We start from the raw sequence: 20,348 nt of genomic DNA on the forward strand, positions 1-20,348 counted from the left end.
AAATACCACATTTTTTAAAAAAAAATAAGTACAAACTTTATAAACCATTAACAACTTTTCACTCAAGGAACAATTAAAATGTTGAAACGACTGTATTGTGATTGTTTACCTCTCTTTTTTAACCTTTTTGAGTTTTTATGTAATTGTTAGTAGCAGGTTTAATAAATTGTGTTTAAACTATACATTAGTTTGCAGTGTCTTTATTGCATACAAAATTTGTTAAAAAATAACACATACTTGACACAAATTGTGTATTTATAACACAATAGTGTGTAGAAAAAACAACACATTTTCTGTGTTAGCTGGAATAACACACTGGTTACGTTAAAACTAACACAAAATGTGTTGTCCTTAACTAGACACAAAGGTGTGTTAAGAAACAACACAGGATGTGTTGTTTTTAACACATCCTTTTTAAGAATGTGCTGTTGGTTTGAGGACAGTCATGGCTAAGACAAAGGAGCTTACTGAGGACCTGCCGCTTTGCATTTTGGCTGCTCACAAGTCAGGAAAGAGCTATAAGACCATATCTAAATGTTTTGAAGTTCCAGTGGCTACAGTGCAAAGTATTATTAAAAAATAGACGTTCCGCACTGTAAAAAAAATTTATAGAGGACGTGGTCGGAAGCCAAAAGTGACACCTGTGCTGGCCAGGAGGATAGTGAGGGGGTAAAAAAATGTCCAATGATCACCACCAAGGCCATCCTGATAAATTTGGGCTCTGCTGGTGGCAACATCTCAAGGCAGACAGTCCAACGAACACTGCACACCACTGGGTTCCATGGATGCAGACCAAGGAGGACACCACTTCTCCAGATAAGGCACACAAAAGCCCGCTTGGCCTTTGCAAATGCTCATCTGGATGAAGAAGAAGACTTCTGATCTTCTGTTTTATGGTCAGATGAAACAAAAATTTAATTGTTTGGCCAAAATGACGTAGCCTTCATTTGGTGTAAAGAGGAGAAGCCTTCAACCAACACCATCCATACTGTCAAACATGGTGGTGGGAACCTAATGTTTTGGGGATGTTTTTCAGCCGGTGGACCAGGGAACCTAATCACAGTAAACGGCACCATGAAAAAGGAGCAATACATCAAAATTCTCAACAACAACATCAGGCAGTCTGCCAAGAAATTTGGCCTTGGGCACCAGTTGACATTTCAGCACGACAATGACCCAAAACACAAAGCTAAATGGTTAGCAGACAAAAACATTAACGTTTTGCAGTGGCCCAGCCAGAGTCCTGACTTGAATCCAATTGAGAATCTGTTGAGGGAGCTAAAGATCAGGGTGATGGCAAGGAGACCCTCCAACCTGAAAGAGTTGGAGCTCATCGCTAAAGATGAATGGGCAAAAATACCAGTGGAGACTTGCAAAAAGCTGGTCAGCAATTATAGGAAGAGTTTGATTGCTGTAATAGCCAATAAAGGCTTTTCTAGTGATTATTGAGAAGGGTATGAATAATTTTGTACATGCCACATTTTTTTTCAAATGTAAATAAAATAATTTTTTTCCACAATGATGCCTCTTGTATATCGTCTTATTATCTTCTGGGAGACGTCTGTGTCATTTCTAATCAAAAAAAAAAAAAAAAGGGTGATAATTGAATACTTATAATGAATAATGAATAATTTCGGGCTTGACTGTATGTATATATATATATATATATATATATATATATATATATATATAATTACATTATTTGTGTATACAATGCAACAGCAAAAACTGGGAGGGAAATTTTTTTACATTTGTTTAGAGCATTTTCTATAAATACAAGTCAAGCTGCAATACCAAGCAGGACCACTATACCAGTTGCCTTCACATATATACAGATCTATTCAAAATGATTAACCAGATTTAAAAAGGTAATAAAGACATTCTGAATTTGTCAGGTATGGTGATCTAACGCGGCTCAACATCACCAGTGAGCAGTTCATCTGTCAGAGTGAGTGTTCTTGTCTGGGTTTGAGTGTCTACGTAAACTGACCACTGACCATTGCAAACTCCTATAAAAACACTCGGTAACACTTTAGAATAGGGAACACTTATTCACTGTGAACTATGACTTTTCCCTCAATAAATTCCTAATTTGCTGCTTATTACAGTTTTTCTCAATTGCTTAAACACATTTCTTGAAATTATGCCTCTTATTTGCGAAACTCTAAACACAAATCCACAACTCCTAACTCAATTCCCCAAACTTCCTATATTGAGGTCAAAATGAAGCTCTCCACTCAAAACAACTCAATCTTGCTGAAAAACCAAACTTTTCTCTCAGACATGACACACAAATCCTCAAAAAAACTCACACTACAACACAGTTTTACACACTGATGAGATAAATTCAAAACAATACTACTAAAACAATAAAAAAAAAACTTTTCACATGATGAACACAACAAATGTATGTATTTGCAAGTGTTTTATTTCTTACTTTACAGTAATGTACTGTAGAAAACAGAACAAAACAGCAAACAACAACAAAATAATTATTCTGCCCAACATCCTGTGTTTGGTCTGGAACAGGCCAAAGAACCTCTTCAGCATCACAGGCTAAATTAGCCCTGGCCAGGCAGCAGGGGTCAAATCCTCTTGCATGCTTAATCCAACCCTGGCACCCATCAACTAAAATATATGAGACTGCTTGTCTTCTTTCCCTTGCCCTTCCTGTCTCTTCCATGTTGTCGTTGTCGTCATCATCCTTCTCCTTCTTCTCCTCCTCTTCCTCTTTCACCTCCTACTCTTCCTCTTCAAAATTACACATTACTATAGGTGGGATATTGATTGAAAAAGACTGAATAGGATTCAAAGTTACACTTGTACTAGTGGTCTGACAAAAAAAAATGCATTACAACGTCATTGTGAAACAGAAAAGAAAAGGAAATATGGGCACAAAGGTGAAAATAAAAATGAGAAAGCCCACTGTCAGAATTTGTAACTCCTGCGTTGTCCTCTGTCTATATATGCTTTCCAATTGAAGGTTCATGAAATGTACCTTTGAGCTTTTTCAGAGAACTGCTTTATCATTGGTTGATCTATATTATTCTTCATTAGTGAAAGTCAAGATTCACTTGAATAATTCATGGCAAATTTACAAAAAGTCTAATAGAAATGTGTAGAATATATGATTGACAGTTTATGACAACTAGATCAAAAATTTTGCATTTACAGTAGGTAATGACTTATACGATGAGCTAATGACTTGATGTTTTGAGGGGTAAGACTTTTGCACAGAGAAATATATAATACATTTTGAGCAACATGACAATAGCAACTGATAATGTAGGAAACCGCAGACAAATGTATATAATCAGTTGTATGAATGTGCCAAAGCCATCACAACTTGATCAGAAGAAAGAGACGCTTTTTATGATGTGCACAAGAGAATAGATGATGTGGATGTTGAACAAGTAGTTTTGGCAATTTCATTTCTGATCTGAGAAATGCACCAAAGTGACTGAGAAACACTGTAAGCTGACTTTGGCTCTTTTATCTCCATTGAAGATTCTGATTAGTGTGTGCTAAATTTTGACTCCTAGTGTTTCCAGTTGGGTAATTGTGTGCTAATTGAGCTCAAACTTCGCAGACTTGAGTGAACAATATTGAATGCTTGTGCTTTCTAAATGACCACATGGTGTAAGCACTGAGAAATGTAGGGATTTGTGTGTAGAGTTTTGCAGTAACAGTTCACCAAATATAACTCATGTGTCAAAGCAGGGAATAGTGTTTAATGTTTAGGGAAATGGGTGTGCTTTTTGAGAAATGGCGTTATAGTTTTGAAATTTTAGTTCAAAAGACTGGTTATAGTGTTTTAGCAATTGAGAAAAACTGTAATAGTAAGCTAGCTGTTAAGTTTAGGTATTGGGTAGGATTAGTGATGTAGAATAAGTTCATGTAGAATAAGGCATTAATATGTGCTTAATTAGTACTAATAAATGGCTAATATTCTAGTAATATGCATGCTAATAAGAAACTAGTTAAGAGACCGTAAAATAAAGTGTTACCAAACACACTTCTTCAGCTAGTGTCCATCACAAAAAACCTGACAGACATGCGACCTGAGTGACATGATTTTTTTAAAGTACATAATGTATTATCTCTAGTAATATGAGGACTTAAAGAACTGTATTTTACCCCGGAGTAAGAAGACATTTAAAAGTTTCTGAACATGAATCATCATACCACAATGACCAAGTTAGATTTTTTTCATTTGGCTCTTTATGACCCCAGAACCTGCAACAACAGATCAGCATTAGATGTTCAGTTCTGCTGTCTGTGTGACATGATACTGACTGTGAGAAGCATTTATTACATAATAATCACTTTAATTACGTGATTTCTTACCCAGAGGTCAGTGTGCTGCCATTAACCAACTTCCATCTGCCCTCTTTATCAGTGTCACTCACACCAATCCAAACTTTAGCATCATCAGACATATTCCTAACAAAATTCTGACAAGTTGAAAAAGAAAACCACATTTATATCAGAATAATTTCAAGTAGCTTGACCTCTTTTAATATAGCAATAAATTACCACACACACACACACACACACACACACACACACACACACACACACACACACACACACACACACACACACACACACACACACACACACACACACACACACACACACACACACTTGTTCCTGTCTGTTGTTTATGATGATCAGATCTGCTCCTTTCTCCATACAGTATCTTCTGCTCTCAGTCCAGCTCTTCTTCACAGAGGAAATGTAGTAACATCTGGATTGGTAATATTTCCATTTATCTGTTAGCACAATCAGATCATCTCTTATTTTTATTCACACTAATTTGACATTTATTTATAGAAGTTGTAATACGAAAATTGAATTTATCTTGCTAACTCTGAAGATTTGTGTAGATTTTGTTTAGTTCATGATTACCCATTCCATTACAGTTTTTTACAGACACTAGGACACATTTCTCAATACTTAGGTCACTTTTGCAAAACTCTTAACACAGTGAGCACAACAGAAGTCTATGTGGGCTAAACTGAGGATCAATTATCATTGTTTTGGCACAAAATGCATTCAATGACTACATCTCTCAAATTTCATGAATTCTTTTCTCACTCAGACACAACAACTGCCAAAAATCTTTGTACGTACAGGACATTTTGCACGTGCTTACATACTGTTTTCAAAACTGTTAAACTTATGTTCAAAACAATAACATAATGCAAAACTGAATAAGACAGCAAAATTCAACAGCAATATTTTATTGAAACATATTTCAAATCTAAAAATGCAGTTTAACCAGCCACAGCTGATTCTCATTGTAGATGAACATCTACACAGGTGTTCTTGGATTTTGGAATTACTTAGTGCAAAAAAATAAAAATAAATAAACAACATAAAATATTGACAAATTCTGCATCATGTCTGATTCATTCCAGTAACATATATTGCAGTTATAAACAATATATATTGCAATTAAAAACAGAGATGTGTCCTTGTTTTACACAAGAAAACACTGCGTAATGCTACATGTTGTTAGTGTTTTTTAGCTCATTGTTTTGTGGGTGACAAAGTGTGTTTGTCGGCTGTCAACCTTTGCTAGTGTTCTGGAAGAATGAGTTTATTTGAGACCTGAATAAAGTGTTTTGGTAGTTGTAGTGCATTTTGAATGTGAAATGAACTGCTTTGCCAAGCTGAAAGTCGGTTAGGAGAATTGTGTGAAGAATTTTGCAAAAGTGACCTAAGTATTGAGAAATTGACAGGAATGTGTCCTAGCGTCTGTAAAAAACTGTAAAACACTTAAACAGTTTCTTTTGATTTAACTGTTTGTCTACTTGAACTATGTTGCTGTTGTTAGTTAGTAGCTGGTCTCTCTCTTCTGTGAGGTTGGTGACCTTGGTTAGTAGCTGTTTTGTCTCTTGTGTCTAGTTTGTGTTGTTTGTATAGATGTGGACACACATCACTATGACTGCAGTCAGCAGAAGAACACACAGCAGCACCAAACACACTGTAGCTGCTCTGGAGCTTCTGATATTCGCACAATCACTTCCTGAACAACACAGACATGGTGTTAAATGACTGAACATGTGCAAACCACAACGTTTTTATCCAAGAAATGAATGTGATTACCTGTTCGTTGTAGTGGTTGGTGTGTGTCTGTCCCTGTCCTGAAGTCATGATCTCTCACACAATCTGCACTCTGCAATGCATTTGATCACTATATGTATGAGTAGTTTCTCTGTGTGGTGCCCCCTTGTGTTGTACTGTACTGTATAGGTTGCGTTTTGCATTGCACCCCTGCAAACACAGGTTTACTGAACTCACTCTAAAAAAATAAGCTGTAGCCCTGAAAATTTAAAGGAGTGACCTCAGTTCCAAAGCTGAACTTTGTGTGAACAGAATCGTGTTTAGTATGGCTAGTGTTCTGTTGCTGTGTGAACGCAGCCATCAGATGAAAACACAGCAGGTCCAAACTCACTTCTGCTTCTGTTTGTTGAGTATATTTATTCAAATTAAAGCTTCTCTGAAGTACGTCATCACTAATGGCACGTCTGTCTTCATTTCCTGACACACTAATCCGAGTTTAACTTTTTAAAAGAAAGAATCTGCAATGTGTGTGTGTATTTGACATTAGAAATACGTTTAATTCTTTAATGGTGGTCACAAAAAAGACTAATATGACAGGTATTACACATGAGTAAGTTAACTACTTCAAAGATTTAATAGTAAAAAGTTTCTTTTAGTGTCACATGCTAAATATAACATTGCTATTGCACTGTCATACATTAAGTCAAGTCAAGTCACCTTTATTTATATAGCGCTTTTAACAATACAGATTGTGTCAAAGCAACTGCACAGTATTTAAACAGAACAATACTGTGTAAGTAACACATTATTGTAAATAATCAATTTTCAGTTAAAGGCAGTTCATCAATGAATTCAGTGATATCATCGTCAGTTCAGTTCAAATAGTATACGATATCGCTGGAAAGTGTCCCCAACTAAGCAAGCCAGAGGCGACAGCGACAAGGAACCAAAACTCCACAGGTGACAGAAATGGAGAAAAAAACCTTGGGAGAAACCAGGCTCAGTCGGGGGACCAGTTCTCCTCTGGCCAGACGAAACCAGCAGTTTGTACCAATGTCCGATTGTAGAGAACTCATCAGGTTCCTGTGGTGTAGCGCCGATGGCCGTCTAGGTTGGCGAGGTCTTTAGTGATGATCCGTCTCTGGAGCACATCTAGTTGACATCCATGGCTATTGAAGTCATCTCCAGGTGGTGATCCATGATCTAAGCTGGGTACGGACTGAATCCGGGGGACTGCAGTGACCATCTGATCCGGATACAGGCTGGGTCTGGTGGCTACGGTGACCTCGGAATAGCACAGAAGCTGCTATTTAATTTTTTTTAACACCTACTGCATTAGAGTGACTTGAAACTAATGTGAGTTTAAAGTGTGACGCCATGTGGCTGTCAGTATCATGTCTGTGACAGATTGACGGACCTAACAAGAAGATGAACCGGGCTGAGGACCAGCTCTGGAACCTCCAGCAAGGTGAGCGTTCGCTGGAGGAATATGTGGTGGAATTTTTGAGCATTTACCATCTGGTGGGATGGAGTGACAAGATGGTGAATGCATGTTTCCAGATGGGACTAAAAGATGATAGGTTGTTTAATTTGATTACTCCTGGTGATTGCTACCGTCCTGTAGCAGATTTCCTAAATTTTGTTCTCGATTTGTGTAATTCCTCGTTCCAAGTCATGGTGGAGGATGGTAATCCTCCTCCCATCTGGAAACATGCAACAGTCACCCCATCTCACCAAAAGCCAGAACCCTCCGCATATCACTCCAGCGACCTCACCCCCTCCTTGCCTCCCACGTGTCCCCAAGTCCTCCTAAGCCCCACGTTGGTCCTCAGCCCAGTACCTCAGGCTTCCTCTCCGTGCTCAAGCCCATCAGCCACCACGCCAGCGTCAGCTCCCAAAATGGCCGCCACGTCAGTTCATAAGATGGCCGCCGCGTCAGCTCACAAAATGGCTGCCACGCCAGATTCTGCAAGCAAGATGGCCGCCACACCAGATTCTGCAAGCAAGATGGCCGCCACGCCAGATTCTGCAAGCAAGATGGCTGCCACGCCAGATTCTGCAAGCAAGATGGCCGCCATTGCGGAGTTCCCGGCCAAGATGGCAGTCAAGCCTGAGTTCCTGGTCAAGATGGCCGCCGTTCCAGAGTTCCCGGCCAAGATGGCCGCCGTTCCTGAATCCTCGGCCAAGATGGCCGCCAAGCCTGAGTACCCGGTCAAGATGGCCACCGTTCCTGAGTTCACGGCCAAGATGGCCGCCGTTCCTGAACCTTCGGCCAAGATGGCCGCCAAGCCTGAAACCCCGGCCAAGATGGCCACCAAGCCTGAGTCTGCACCCAAGATGGCGACTGCCAAGTCAAAGTCTCAGCTGGTTCCGCCCAGCCTTCCAGAGTCTCCGCTGGTTTCGCCCAACCTTCCAGAGTCTCCGCTGGTTCCGCCCAGCCCTCCAGTGACTGCGCCGCCAGAGCGCCCTCCAGTGACTGCGCCGCCAGAGCGCCCTCCAGTGACTGCGCCGCCAGAGCGCCCTCCAGTGACTGCGCCGCCAGAGTGCCCTCCAGTGACCGCTCGCCCAGAGCCTGCTCTTCCAGAGTCTCCGCTGGAGACGCCCAGCCCTCCAGAGTCTCTGCTGGGGTCATCCAGTCCTCCAGAGCCCGCTCCTCAAGAGCGCCGTCCAGAACCCGCTCCTCAAGAGCGCCGTCCAGAGCCCGCTCCTCAAGAGCCTGCGTGCCCTCCAGAGCCGGAGCTCTCTCCTGCGCGCCCTCCAGAGCCGGAGCTGTCTCCAGCGCGCCCTCCAGAGCCGGAGCTGTCTCCAGCGCGCCCTCCTGAGCCGGAGCTGTCTCCAGCGCGCCCTCCTGAGCCGGAGCTGTCTCCTGCGCGCCCTCCAGAGCCGGAGCTGTCTCCAGCGCGCCCTCCAGAGCCGGAGCTGTCTCCACCGCGCCCTCCTGAGCCGGAACTCTCTCCTGCGCGCCCTTCCGTGCGGACTATACCCTAGGTTCCCCCAAGAAAATTTTGGGGGGGGGGGGCTACTCCCCTGATCGGCCATGGCCACCTGGACTGTTTACCCGGCCATGGCCACCTGGACTGTTTACCCGGCCATGGCCACCTGGACTGTTTACCCGGCCGTGGTTTCCTGAACCACCAGATCCGCCATGGCCTCCTGAACTGTTGTCCCGGCCATGGCTGCCTGAGCCGCCAGATCCACCATGGCCGTCTGGACAGTTTACCCGGCCATGGCTCCCTGAGCTTCCCGACCCGCCATGGCCACCTGAGATCCCTGATCCGCCCTGGAGACCACCTCAGTATTCCCGTGTCCTCTGTGTCCTCTTAGTGGTCTCCAGGGCGCCCACCCTCCCTCCCCTTGTATGTTATTAGGCGCGGGACGCGCCTTCGGGGGAGGGGGGGGGGGGGTAATGTCAGTATCATGTCTGTGTTCTGTCATGTTTTCCTAGTGTCTTTTCCCCTATGTTTCTAGCTTATATGGTTTAGTCCTTGTCTCCCCCTTTTGGTTATGTTTAGTTAGTTCAGTCTTGCCCATATTTGTATTTCCCCCTTGTTATCTTGTTATCTTGTTAGTGACCACGCCCCCGTTTCAGTGTATTTAAGAGTCTGTGTGTGCACTCCCCATTTGTCCGTCAATGTTTCTGTTACCTCTGTTTGCTTGTTTACATGTGCTCATCTTATACTCCCGGTTTTTGTTTGTTTATTAGTTACAGTGTTTTATTTAATAAACTATTTAAGTTTTCATTTACTCCGGTTCTCATCATTCTCCACTCCACAACCCAGCCTGATCGTGACAGTGGCATCTAACTCTTTAGAGCAAAACATGTTTTTTAACCAAGCTTAGCACATATTGCAAGTCTGACAGTTCCACCAATGATTCTGTATTAATTTACATTGCATCTAATTGCAGATTAGTTTACACTGTGTATATTTACTTCATATTTAATTTACATGCATGTGTCAAGTGATTGCTTTCTGCCCAATTGCAGAAAGTCTTTTTGCATTAGCTGATCTTACTTTTGCACTCCTGCACAAACACAGCTATACTGAACTCACTTTAAAACATTCAGCTAGGTCCTGAAAATGTAAGAGAGTGACATCGTTTTCAAAGATGAACTGTGTGTAAACAGAATCGTGTTTAGTATGGCTAGTAATCTGCTTCTGTGTGAACGCAGCCATCAGATGAAAACACAACAGCTCCACACTCACTTCTGCTTCTGTTTGTCCTGTATATTTATTCATATTAAAGCTTCTCTAAAAGATGTAATCACTATTGGCAGTTGTGTGTCTTCATTTCCTGACACGCTAATCAGTTTCACTATTTATAAGAAAGAATCCACAATGTGCGTGTCAGTTTGACATAAGAAACACTTTTACTTAATTAATGACAGTTATATGACAGAGTAAGATGACAAGTATTGCAAATGTGTAAGTTAACCACTTCAAAGCTTTAATAGTTATTCTACAATGTAATAAATAACTAGTCAAAAATGCTAAATGACAGAATTATATATATATATAACTATTTCAAAAATTTCTTCTCACAGATCCATTTAAAAGCATCATTACATGGATAGTCATACCACTTTGATAGATAAGACACAACACAATTCTCTCTTCTTTGTCCATTAGGCTCTCTAGACGCCCAGAACCTGAAACTACAGATCAGCATTAGATGTTCAGTGCTGCTTTCTGTGTGCATTGTGATCTCATGATAAATCGTATGTATTTTACGTAAAATGTGGTTCTACAAAAATGTACAATACGTATTTTCAGTGTTTAAATGTACAATACTGACTTATTGGTGACACCTAAAACTGAATCCTTATGAATACTGAAATCGCAGCATTCATTTTATTATTATTGTTGTTTTTTATCAATGGCCTTATGTTTTCAGTTGCATTATTAAATTGTTTGCTCATTTACTTAATATGAAATTATAACATTACGTTCTGTTCTGTGATTTCCGCTGTCAGCTTGCAATATAATTACAAAATAAAACTTTTTTTGATTTATGTGCTGTAATCCAAATCTTCAGAATCCACATGTCTGTAAGGAACAGAACCAAATCCAAGACTATATTCGGCTATCTTCATCTCCATCCTCAGCAGCGACTGTATGCAGCAATAAAAACCCAGCACTCTGTATCAATTCAAATGTTGCCGCTTCAATAAACTACAGGTTTTACAGCAGGATAATCGAGGCTCTCGTCTGCTTCGTCACAGATCGCGACATGCTGTGTTTCTGGGGAGGTGTTTGAACGAGAAATGCGCTCCTTCACGGAGTAAATCGGGATAATAATCTGGATAAGCCTGATAGCACACATACATCACGGAGACGTCTATTTGACGTCCGCATTTACATCTGCAAGGCGTATTTTTGAGTGTTTGCTCATCTGCAATATGTCTATAGGACGTTTCAGATGTCAAATAGACATCTATTAGATGTCTTTAAGATGTTTATGATTTAGAATGAATGTAAAACTGACATCAGATGCTTTCCATATCAACTGATCTTTACCAGACATCTTGCAAATGTACCTGTGCTATTTGGGAATATTTTCAGCAATTAACAACTTAAATTCTGCTCTGTACCTCACATAAACCTACTGTATTCTGCCAGAGGGGACTGCTGGTCATTTGGACTGCTGTAGCGAATTTAGCTCAAAAGGGAAATGTATATAAATAATTACAATTAATCTTGATTAATTATTTATATCAGCCGCCAGTAGTAACTGTAGCGGAATCGAATCGCCATCAATTAATCTGTTCGCCTAGCGAACATACAGGGTAATTTCTTATCAACCCTAAGCAATGATATTTTCTTGGCCACAGAATAATAACATTGTTAGCGTAATAATGCATTAGAGCATGTAGCTTGATCGGAAATCGTAAAGGGACATTAATTTGCAAGGCAGAATCAGAGACCCATGTAATTTGTGCACAAGAGTTTTATTAACTAACGACTAACATATAACTAATCTAAACAAACAAAACAAACATATACTCATTCATACAGGGTAGGGTAAGAGGATGGTTAGAGCAGTATAGGAAAAGGGGCTTGAGGCTGAGCTGACCATCTAAAGAACCATCAGTTTCTAATTCAAAGAGCCATATACGATAACTTACACTTAAACCTCTGTTTAGTGGAAGAAACGATACTTGCATCCGTACGAGAGTCTCGTGGAGCCTCTGAAGAAGTCCTGGATGGTTCCATTTGATGGCCGGAGTTGCACTTTCTTGAAGCTCTGAGGTTGTTCTTGACTCTGTTGTGGTTGAGAGAGTCTTCTCTCCCAAATGGGCTGTTCTGAGGAACAGCAGGCCGCACTTCAGAGATGGGGATCCAGAGATGGCCATGAGTGAAGAGGGAGAGAGTTCCGATGGTGTACATTTGGATAAGTTCCATAGTCGAGTGAAATTACCTCCAGTGGGAGTATTCTGTGTGGAGAGTCCACACATCTCCATATGTTGAGGCCCCCCCCTCTGGGCCTGGGGAGGCCTCCCCACAGGCAGCAATCAAGTTTTCAGAAAGAACTGGACGGAACTAGGTGTGAGCCCTTTTAACATTTAGGAGATAACACCTCTCAAAGTGGACTTGACCAATGAGAGAGGCTGAAATTCCGAGCGGGGGTTTCGAAATGATGTGGGCTTTTATGGCCCTTTGTTTGAGAGCAAGGTATTTTGCATGTGGGTAAATTCATGTAAATCTACTAGGGATTTATGAAACTCTAATATGTTACCTGTGTATCAACATATAATATGCATCATCTTTTAGATCATCAAAATACGAATTCAGAGATACTAAACATGACACGTACATAATATATCTACATGAGATATCTATCTATATCTATCTTAACACATGCATAAAACATTACACATATATAAAAAAGAAAAAAAAAGACAAGGTACATAAACCACAATGATATACACAATGAATGGACCATTTGTGTGTTCATTCATAGGAAGGTTTTCCTATAAATTAGGGAAGAGTCCATTTCAGTAGGCCAAATGTCTTTCTTAAAATTGCTGCATTCCTTTGGATCGTAAAACTGGTGTTATCAGATAGTTGCCCTGGCAACTGAGCAATTAAGGCCCAGTTGCTTTAATGTTGGTAGAACTGGGGGTTGTTTCTAGAATGACAACCTAAAGTTGGCTTCTTGGTTTTAAGGATAATTTGTTAAATGTAACAAATAACTATGTTTGATTGGTCCAGACGCTACACTGCTTTTGGTATGCTTTTGACATTTTTGCAATAAATAAATGATTGTGATTGCACTTATCTATCTCTCATGTTTTTCTTTAAACGGAACAGAAATTTGTTATGTTTAGGTTTAGAGGTAGAAGGAATTAGTGACTATAAAATATTTTTAATGCTAAATTGTTACTAAAATGGTCATATCCCAGAATATTTCAGTCAGTTACGTTTTATATTATTTTATATTTGCTATAAAATAAATAGGTTTAGGTTTGGGGGAAGGTTAAGGGGCCTAAAAATTTAAATAGCTTATTTATAAAATGATAAAAAGGCATTATTACGAATATCTATCTAATGATATAAAAGATATGTAAATATGTTACATAGCGATTTGTACGTTTTAAACATTGAAATACGTCAAGATTGTATGTTTTATCATCAATAAAAGTGTACAAAAATGTACATTGTGTGCTTGCGTATGAACAATGAGACCAGGCTGGATATGATACTGACTGTAAGAATCATTTATTACATAATAATCAGTTCAATTCAGTGATTTCTCACCTAGAGGTCATGTTGCAGCCATCAACCCATTTCCATATACCCTCTACATCAATGTCAGTCAGACTAATCCAAGCTTCAGAAATACCATAATTCTTCATAACAAATTCCTGACAAGATGAAACAATAACACATTTGCATCATAACTTGATCTCTTCTAAGATATTCAATTCACTATGTGCTTTATTGACATGACAATTGTTACAATGTTGTTGAATGATTTTCCTGTGTAGTTCTCTTTACAATTTTAGCTGCTCCTCTCTCTGCTTTAATCAGTTATAATGAAACCACAAAACAGAACTGATCTGAGGTCAAAACATGACCCAGAAGGATGTGATCCTCAAGTACAAGATCCTCAAGCATCCATGCAACTTTAACACTTTATAGTGGCCTTATATCTAGGCAGTTAAAATACTGCATCCACGAGCATTATTTTTTTCATCATTTTACATAAAATAGACTATATGAATGTATAAGAGAAACTGTGTGTTTCTCTGTGTGGCGCCACCTAGTGTTGTACTATACTATGTATTTTGCATGTTGCATTGCACCCCTGCACAAATACAGGTTTACTGAACTTACTTTAAAAATTCAGCTGTAGTCCTGAAAGGGAGTGACTTCGGTTTCATATCTGAATTTTGTGTGAACAGAATAGTATGGCTAGTATTCTGCTGCTGTGTGAACACAGCCATCAGTTGAAAACACAGCAGGTCCAAACTCACTTCTGCTTTTGTTTGTCCTGTATATTTATTCATTTTAAAAATGCTCTGAAGGACGCCATTACTAATGGCATGTGTGTGTCTTTATTTCCCGACACAATAATCAGAGTTGCACTCTTGATATTCAGAAAAGAGTATGCAATGTGTGTCATTAGAAACACTTTTAATTCCTTAATGGCGGTCACATGACTGAGTAATATGACATGTATTACAAATGAGTAAGCTAACTATTTCAAAGCTTCAATAGTGATAATCTACAATATAATGAATAACTAGTCAAAAATGCTAAATGACGAAATGATCCTGTTCTTTAAGTGATTAAGCATTACATATAAAACTTTTTTTATATGTTCTTCTCACAGATCCATTTAAAATCACTGTCACATGAATGATCATGCCACCCTGATGGATAAGACATAGCACAATTCTCTTTTCTTTTTCCATTGGGCTCTCTAGACTGCCAGAACCTGCATCAAGAGATCAGCATTAAATGTTCAGTGCTGCTTTCTGTGTGATATGATATTTACTGTGAGAATCATTTAATAGACAATAATCAGTTCAATTTAGTGATTTCTCACCGAGAGGTCATGTTAGTGCCATCAACCCATTTCCACCTGTCCTCCACATCAATGTCAGTCAGACCAATCCAGACTTTAGAATTACCTGACTTTTCCATAACAAAATTCTGACAAAATAACAACAACACATTTGTATAATAACAGTTAAGATGATCTCTTCTCACATAGTATCCCTCTCTCTCTCTCTCTCTCTCTCTCACACACACACACACACACACACACACACATGCTGGGTGTCAATTGTTTAATATGATTTATAAGCTGTTTTCAAAAAAAAAAAAAATTAAAAATAAAAAAAAATGTCCCCATGAAATTAAAAATTGTTTGTATTACTATCCTTTTGAGGAATTTTTGTCCCCACAACATAGTGAATACCAGGACCAGACATACATGCACACACTAACATACACTCACCTGTTCCTCTTTGTTGTTTATGATGATCAGATCTGCTCCTCTTCCTGTACAGTATTTTCTGCTCTCATTCCAGCTCTTCTTCTCAGAGGAAATGTGGTAACAGCTGGATTGATAGTAAAACCATCTATCTATAAACACAACCAGTTCAACTATTACCTGTTGATCCCTAATGACACAAAATTAGAAATTACACAACCTGTTATAAGGTTGTATGCATAAAGATTAGGTTATTCATCAAATATTGAGCTTTTGTATAATTTTTGTGTAGTTCATGATTACCTTTTTCATTGAAACACTTCAACAGTTCATTTTTCTCTTGTATTAACTTTTTGTTTAGTTGAATTAGATTGGTATTATTGGTTAGTAGCTGGTCTCTCTCTTCTGTTAGGTTGTTATTCTTGGTTAACAGCTGGTGTGTCTCTTGTGTGTAGTTTGTGTTGTTTATATGGATGTGGACACACAGCACTATGACTGCAGTCAGCAGAAGAACACACAGCAGCACCAAACACACCACAGCTGCTCTGGAGCGTCTGATCTTCACACAATCACTTCCTGAACAACACAGACATGGTTTAAGATGACTGAACTTGTGCAAACACTGTTTTTTTTTTATTCTAGAAATGAACGTGATTACCTGCTCGCTGTAGTGGTTGGTGTGTGTTTGTTTCTGTCTCGAAGTCATGATCTCTCACACTATCTGCACTCTCATAGATAGCCACCGTCATCTCCACTCTCTCAGACTCAGTCCTGATCACATCGTCATAAATAGCATCAGACATTTCTGCGTTTATAGTCCAGTAATACTAATTAGTGCTAATGTTAATTGTTTTTCCTCTGTAGTTTTCTTCACATTGCCTATTTTCCTCTTCTTTCAACTAACATGCTCAACTAAACTGGTAGTGAAACACTTAATAATACCATGAGTGTGGGATTAATATAAGGTGCTAATAGCTGGTTTACTCTTTCACTGAGAGGTGTGAAGACCGCCCATTTTTGTTGCACTCTCTTCTCTGACCAACCCAAAGAGAAATCTTCTATTTTTCAATTTTATTGCTGGGTTTTTGCCTCCTTACTACAAAGATACGGTGAAGAGGGAACAGGAAATGATTGAAGCGAGTAGGACAGGGATTCTGCTCCTTATAGTGTCACATACTAAATACAACATTGCTGTTGTACAGTCATACATTAGCATGTCACTGCACGGAAGCTGATATTTCATTTTTTTTTTTAACACCTACTGCATTAGAGTTTAAAGTGTGACACCATGTGACATCTAACTCTTTAGTGCAAAACATGTTTAACCAAGCTTAGCACATTTTGCATGTCCAAAAAATGTCACTAATGATTTTGTATTAATTTACATTGCATCTAATTACAGATTAGTTTACAATGTTTATATTTACTTAATATTTAATGTGTGTATTTACATGCATGTGTCAAGAGATGCTCACATGCGGAAATTATTTTCACACTTAGCTGACCTCACTATTCTATGACGCTGGTTGCCATTTCAGTTTTCTAAATAACTGCTGCAGTTACCGGATGTTAATAATAATGCAAATGGGTTTTGAGCAAAACCAGGTCTCTCACTATTTTTAATCACCTTTATAATATTATTAGTGCTGTCAACCGATTAAAAGAAAAAAAAAAAACTAATCATTTTTCTGTAATTTATCACAATTAGTCGCAACTGTATGTTTTGCATGTTTCATTGCACCCCTGCACAAACACAGGTTTACTGAACTCACTCTAAAAATTTAGCTGTATGGCTATTATTCTGCTGCTGTGTGAACACAGCCATCAGATTAAAACACAGCAGCTCCAAAATCACTTCTGCTTTTGTTCGTCCTGTATATTCTTTCATACTAAAGCTTCTCTGAATGACAACATCACTAATGGCATGTGTGTGTCTTCATTTCCTGGCACACTAATCAGAGTTTAACTATTCATAAGAAAGAATCTGCAATGTGCATGTATCCTTGACATTAGAAACTCTTTTAATTCCTTAATGGCAGTCACATGACACAAAACTATGTCAAAATTTTCTTCTCACAGATCCATTTAAAAACATTGTTACATGGATAGTCATACCACAATGACAGAAAAGACACAACACAATTCTCTCTTCTTTGTCCATTGGGCTCTCCAGGCCTCCAGAACCTGCAACAACAGATCAGCATTAGATGTTCTGTGCTGCTTTCTGTGTGATATGATACTGACTGTGAGAATCGTTTATTACATAATTACTTCAGTTTAGTGATTTCTCACCCAGAGGTCATGTTAGTGCCATCAACCCATTTCCATGCGCCCTCCACATCACTGTCAGTCAGACCAATCCAGACTTGATCCCTACATGCCATTTTCTCAACAAAATTCTGAAAAACATTTGTATCATATTGACAAACTTAAGGTGATCTCTTCTTACGTAGCAAAAAAAAAACACACACACACACACACACACACACGCACACGCACACGCACACGCACACACACACACACACACACACACACACACACACACACACACACACAAACACTGTTTTTTTTATGTTTTATGGAGACATTCCCTAGTGGCAATGATTGTTATACTGTACAAACTGTATTTTACTGTATTTAGACACACATACACACTCACTTGTTCCTGTCTGTTGTTTATGATGATCAGATCTGCTCCTCTCTCTGTACAGTATCTTCTACTCTCATTACAGTTCTTCGTCTCAGATGAAATGTTGTAAAAACTAAAGTTAAAGTATAACCATTCATCTGTAAACACAAACAGTTCAAATATCAGCTGTTTATCCATATTTACACAAAATGTAAAACAAATATTTACACAACCCATTTTTAAATGTGGTTTACCAATTTAAAATATAGTTTATCCTTCAAATATTGAATGTTTGTATAGTATAGTATAATTACCCATTCCATCAAAATGCATCAACAGTTCATTTTTCTCTTGTTTTAACTGTTTATTTAATTGAATATGGTTGCTGTTGGTAGTTAGTAGCCGGTCTCTCTCTTCTGTGAGGTTGGAATTGTTGGTTAATAACTGGTCTCTCTCTTTTGTGAGGTTGGTGATCTTGGTTAGTAGCTGGTGTGTCTCTTGTGTGTAGTTTGTGTTGTTTGTATGGATGTGGACACACAGCACTATGACTGCAGTCAGCAGAAGAACACACAGCAGCACCAAACACACTACAGCTGCTCTGGAGCTTCTGATCTTTACAGGATCACTTCCTAAACAACACCGACGTGATATTAAATGGCTTAACATGTTGAAACCACAATGTTTTTTATCAAAGAAATGAGAGTGATTACCTGTACGCTGAAGTGGTTGGTTTGTGTTTGCCTCTGTCCTGAATTCATGATCTCTCACACAATCTTCACTCTCATAGATAGCCACCGTCATCTCCACTCTCTCAGACTCAGTCGTGATCACGTCATCATAAATAGCATCAGACATTTCTTCTCTTTTAAAGGCCAGTAATATTAATTTGTGCTAATGCTAATCATTGTTCTATTCACATTGGCTGTTCTTCTTTGCTTTCAGTTCTCATTAGGCATTAAGAGTGCAAATACTGTACTTATGTGGTCTCTTACTAAAAGGTGTGAAGACCAACCAATTTTCCTGTTCTCTATTTTTTTTTTTTTACCAACTAAACTACACAATACCAGTCCTTCTCTAAATGATTTCTGTGCTTTTGCTTTCTTACTACAGAGATACAGTGAACAGGGGACAGGGAATGATTGAAGAAAGTCGGACAGGGATTCTGTTCCTCATAGTGTCACATACTAAATACAGCAGTTTCATTGTGCAGTCATACATTTGCACATCATTTCACTGAAGCTGAAGATGGATTCTATTTTTAACACCTATATTAGAACAACACTGTGAAACTGTTCTGAGGTTTGACACCATGTGACATCCAACTTTAGTGCAAAAAAAAAAAGTTTGTCAATTTTGTGTTCTCGCGAGAAAAGTGACGTTCCACTGATTCCGCATCAGTTCACACAAGAACTTCAGAGCATGCTTTAAAAGATCTCTAAAAAACTTTTTGAATGTTACATGCAGCTAAAGGTAGCATCTGTTATCTAAAAAAACGTTGAGCCTCCTGTGTTGACAGCTTCAATGCTGCAGACCATTTAACATTGCTGAATACACATAAAATGACAGTTTTTGCTCTGAACAAACCTAAATGTAAAACAGGTTCCAGGTTCAGTCTGTAGTGATTGAGTCTAATGAAATATCATTAACATGAACACTCAGCCTTATGGCTCTTGTACAGCAACATATACTAATGTTGAATGTTTTTCATGTGTCATTTCCTGTCCGTGCTGGTGGTTTGCTGATTCTATTTTAAACACCAGTTAAAACAGCAACATGAAACTGATGTGAAGTCAAAGTGTGAATCTCAAAGTGACAGCTTAACACAGAGAGCATCTAGGTAGCTGACATATAACATGTTTATAAACTTATTATCAACAAAGCTTACTGTAAAACATAAATGTACAGTATAAGAGAAATTGTATATTTCATGTTCTGTTGACCGTTTATTCTTTTTTTTCGAAAATAACCTTTATATTATTATTAGTGCTGTCAACTGATTAAAAAAATGAATCACACATTTTTTTCTGTAATTAATTACAATTAATTGCACATATACATTTTTATTATATTTTTAGATTGTAATAATATCACATTGAATATCCAAATGTATGAAGAAACAACAAAGATAGTTGTAACACTGGGGGACTCGGGAGACAGACATTCGGATCCAAGTGCAGGCTTTATTAAGAAGGCGTGGTACACAGAC

The 20,348-nt window shown here is 38.8% G+C and overlaps 1 protein-coding gene across 1 annotated transcript; it reads right to left on the bottom strand.

The window, feature by feature from the left end:
- Positions 1–14,888: 14,888 nt before the first annotated feature.
- LOC141298969 (uncharacterized) lies at positions 14,889–18,997 on the bottom strand. Its single transcript, XM_073829258.1, has 11 exons — positions 18,853–18,997; positions 18,457–18,771; positions 18,173–18,300; positions 17,806–17,912; positions 17,569–17,697; positions 17,128–17,159; positions 16,172–16,318; positions 15,817–16,089; positions 15,538–15,665; positions 15,124–15,230; positions 14,889–15,012 (listed from the first exon to the last, which is right to left on the bottom strand). The coding sequence occupies exons 1-11, from the start codon at positions 18,995–18,997 to the stop codon at positions 14,889–14,891; spliced, it is 1,635 nt and encodes a 544-aa protein (XP_073685359.1).
- Positions 18,998–20,348: the final 1,351 nt, after the last annotated feature.

Source organism: Garra rufa, chromosome 23 (assembly GCF_049309525.1).
Source record: "Garra rufa chromosome 23, GarRuf1.0, whole genome shotgun sequence".
Taxonomy (NCBI): domain Eukaryota; kingdom Metazoa; phylum Chordata; class Actinopteri; order Cypriniformes; family Cyprinidae; genus Garra; species Garra rufa.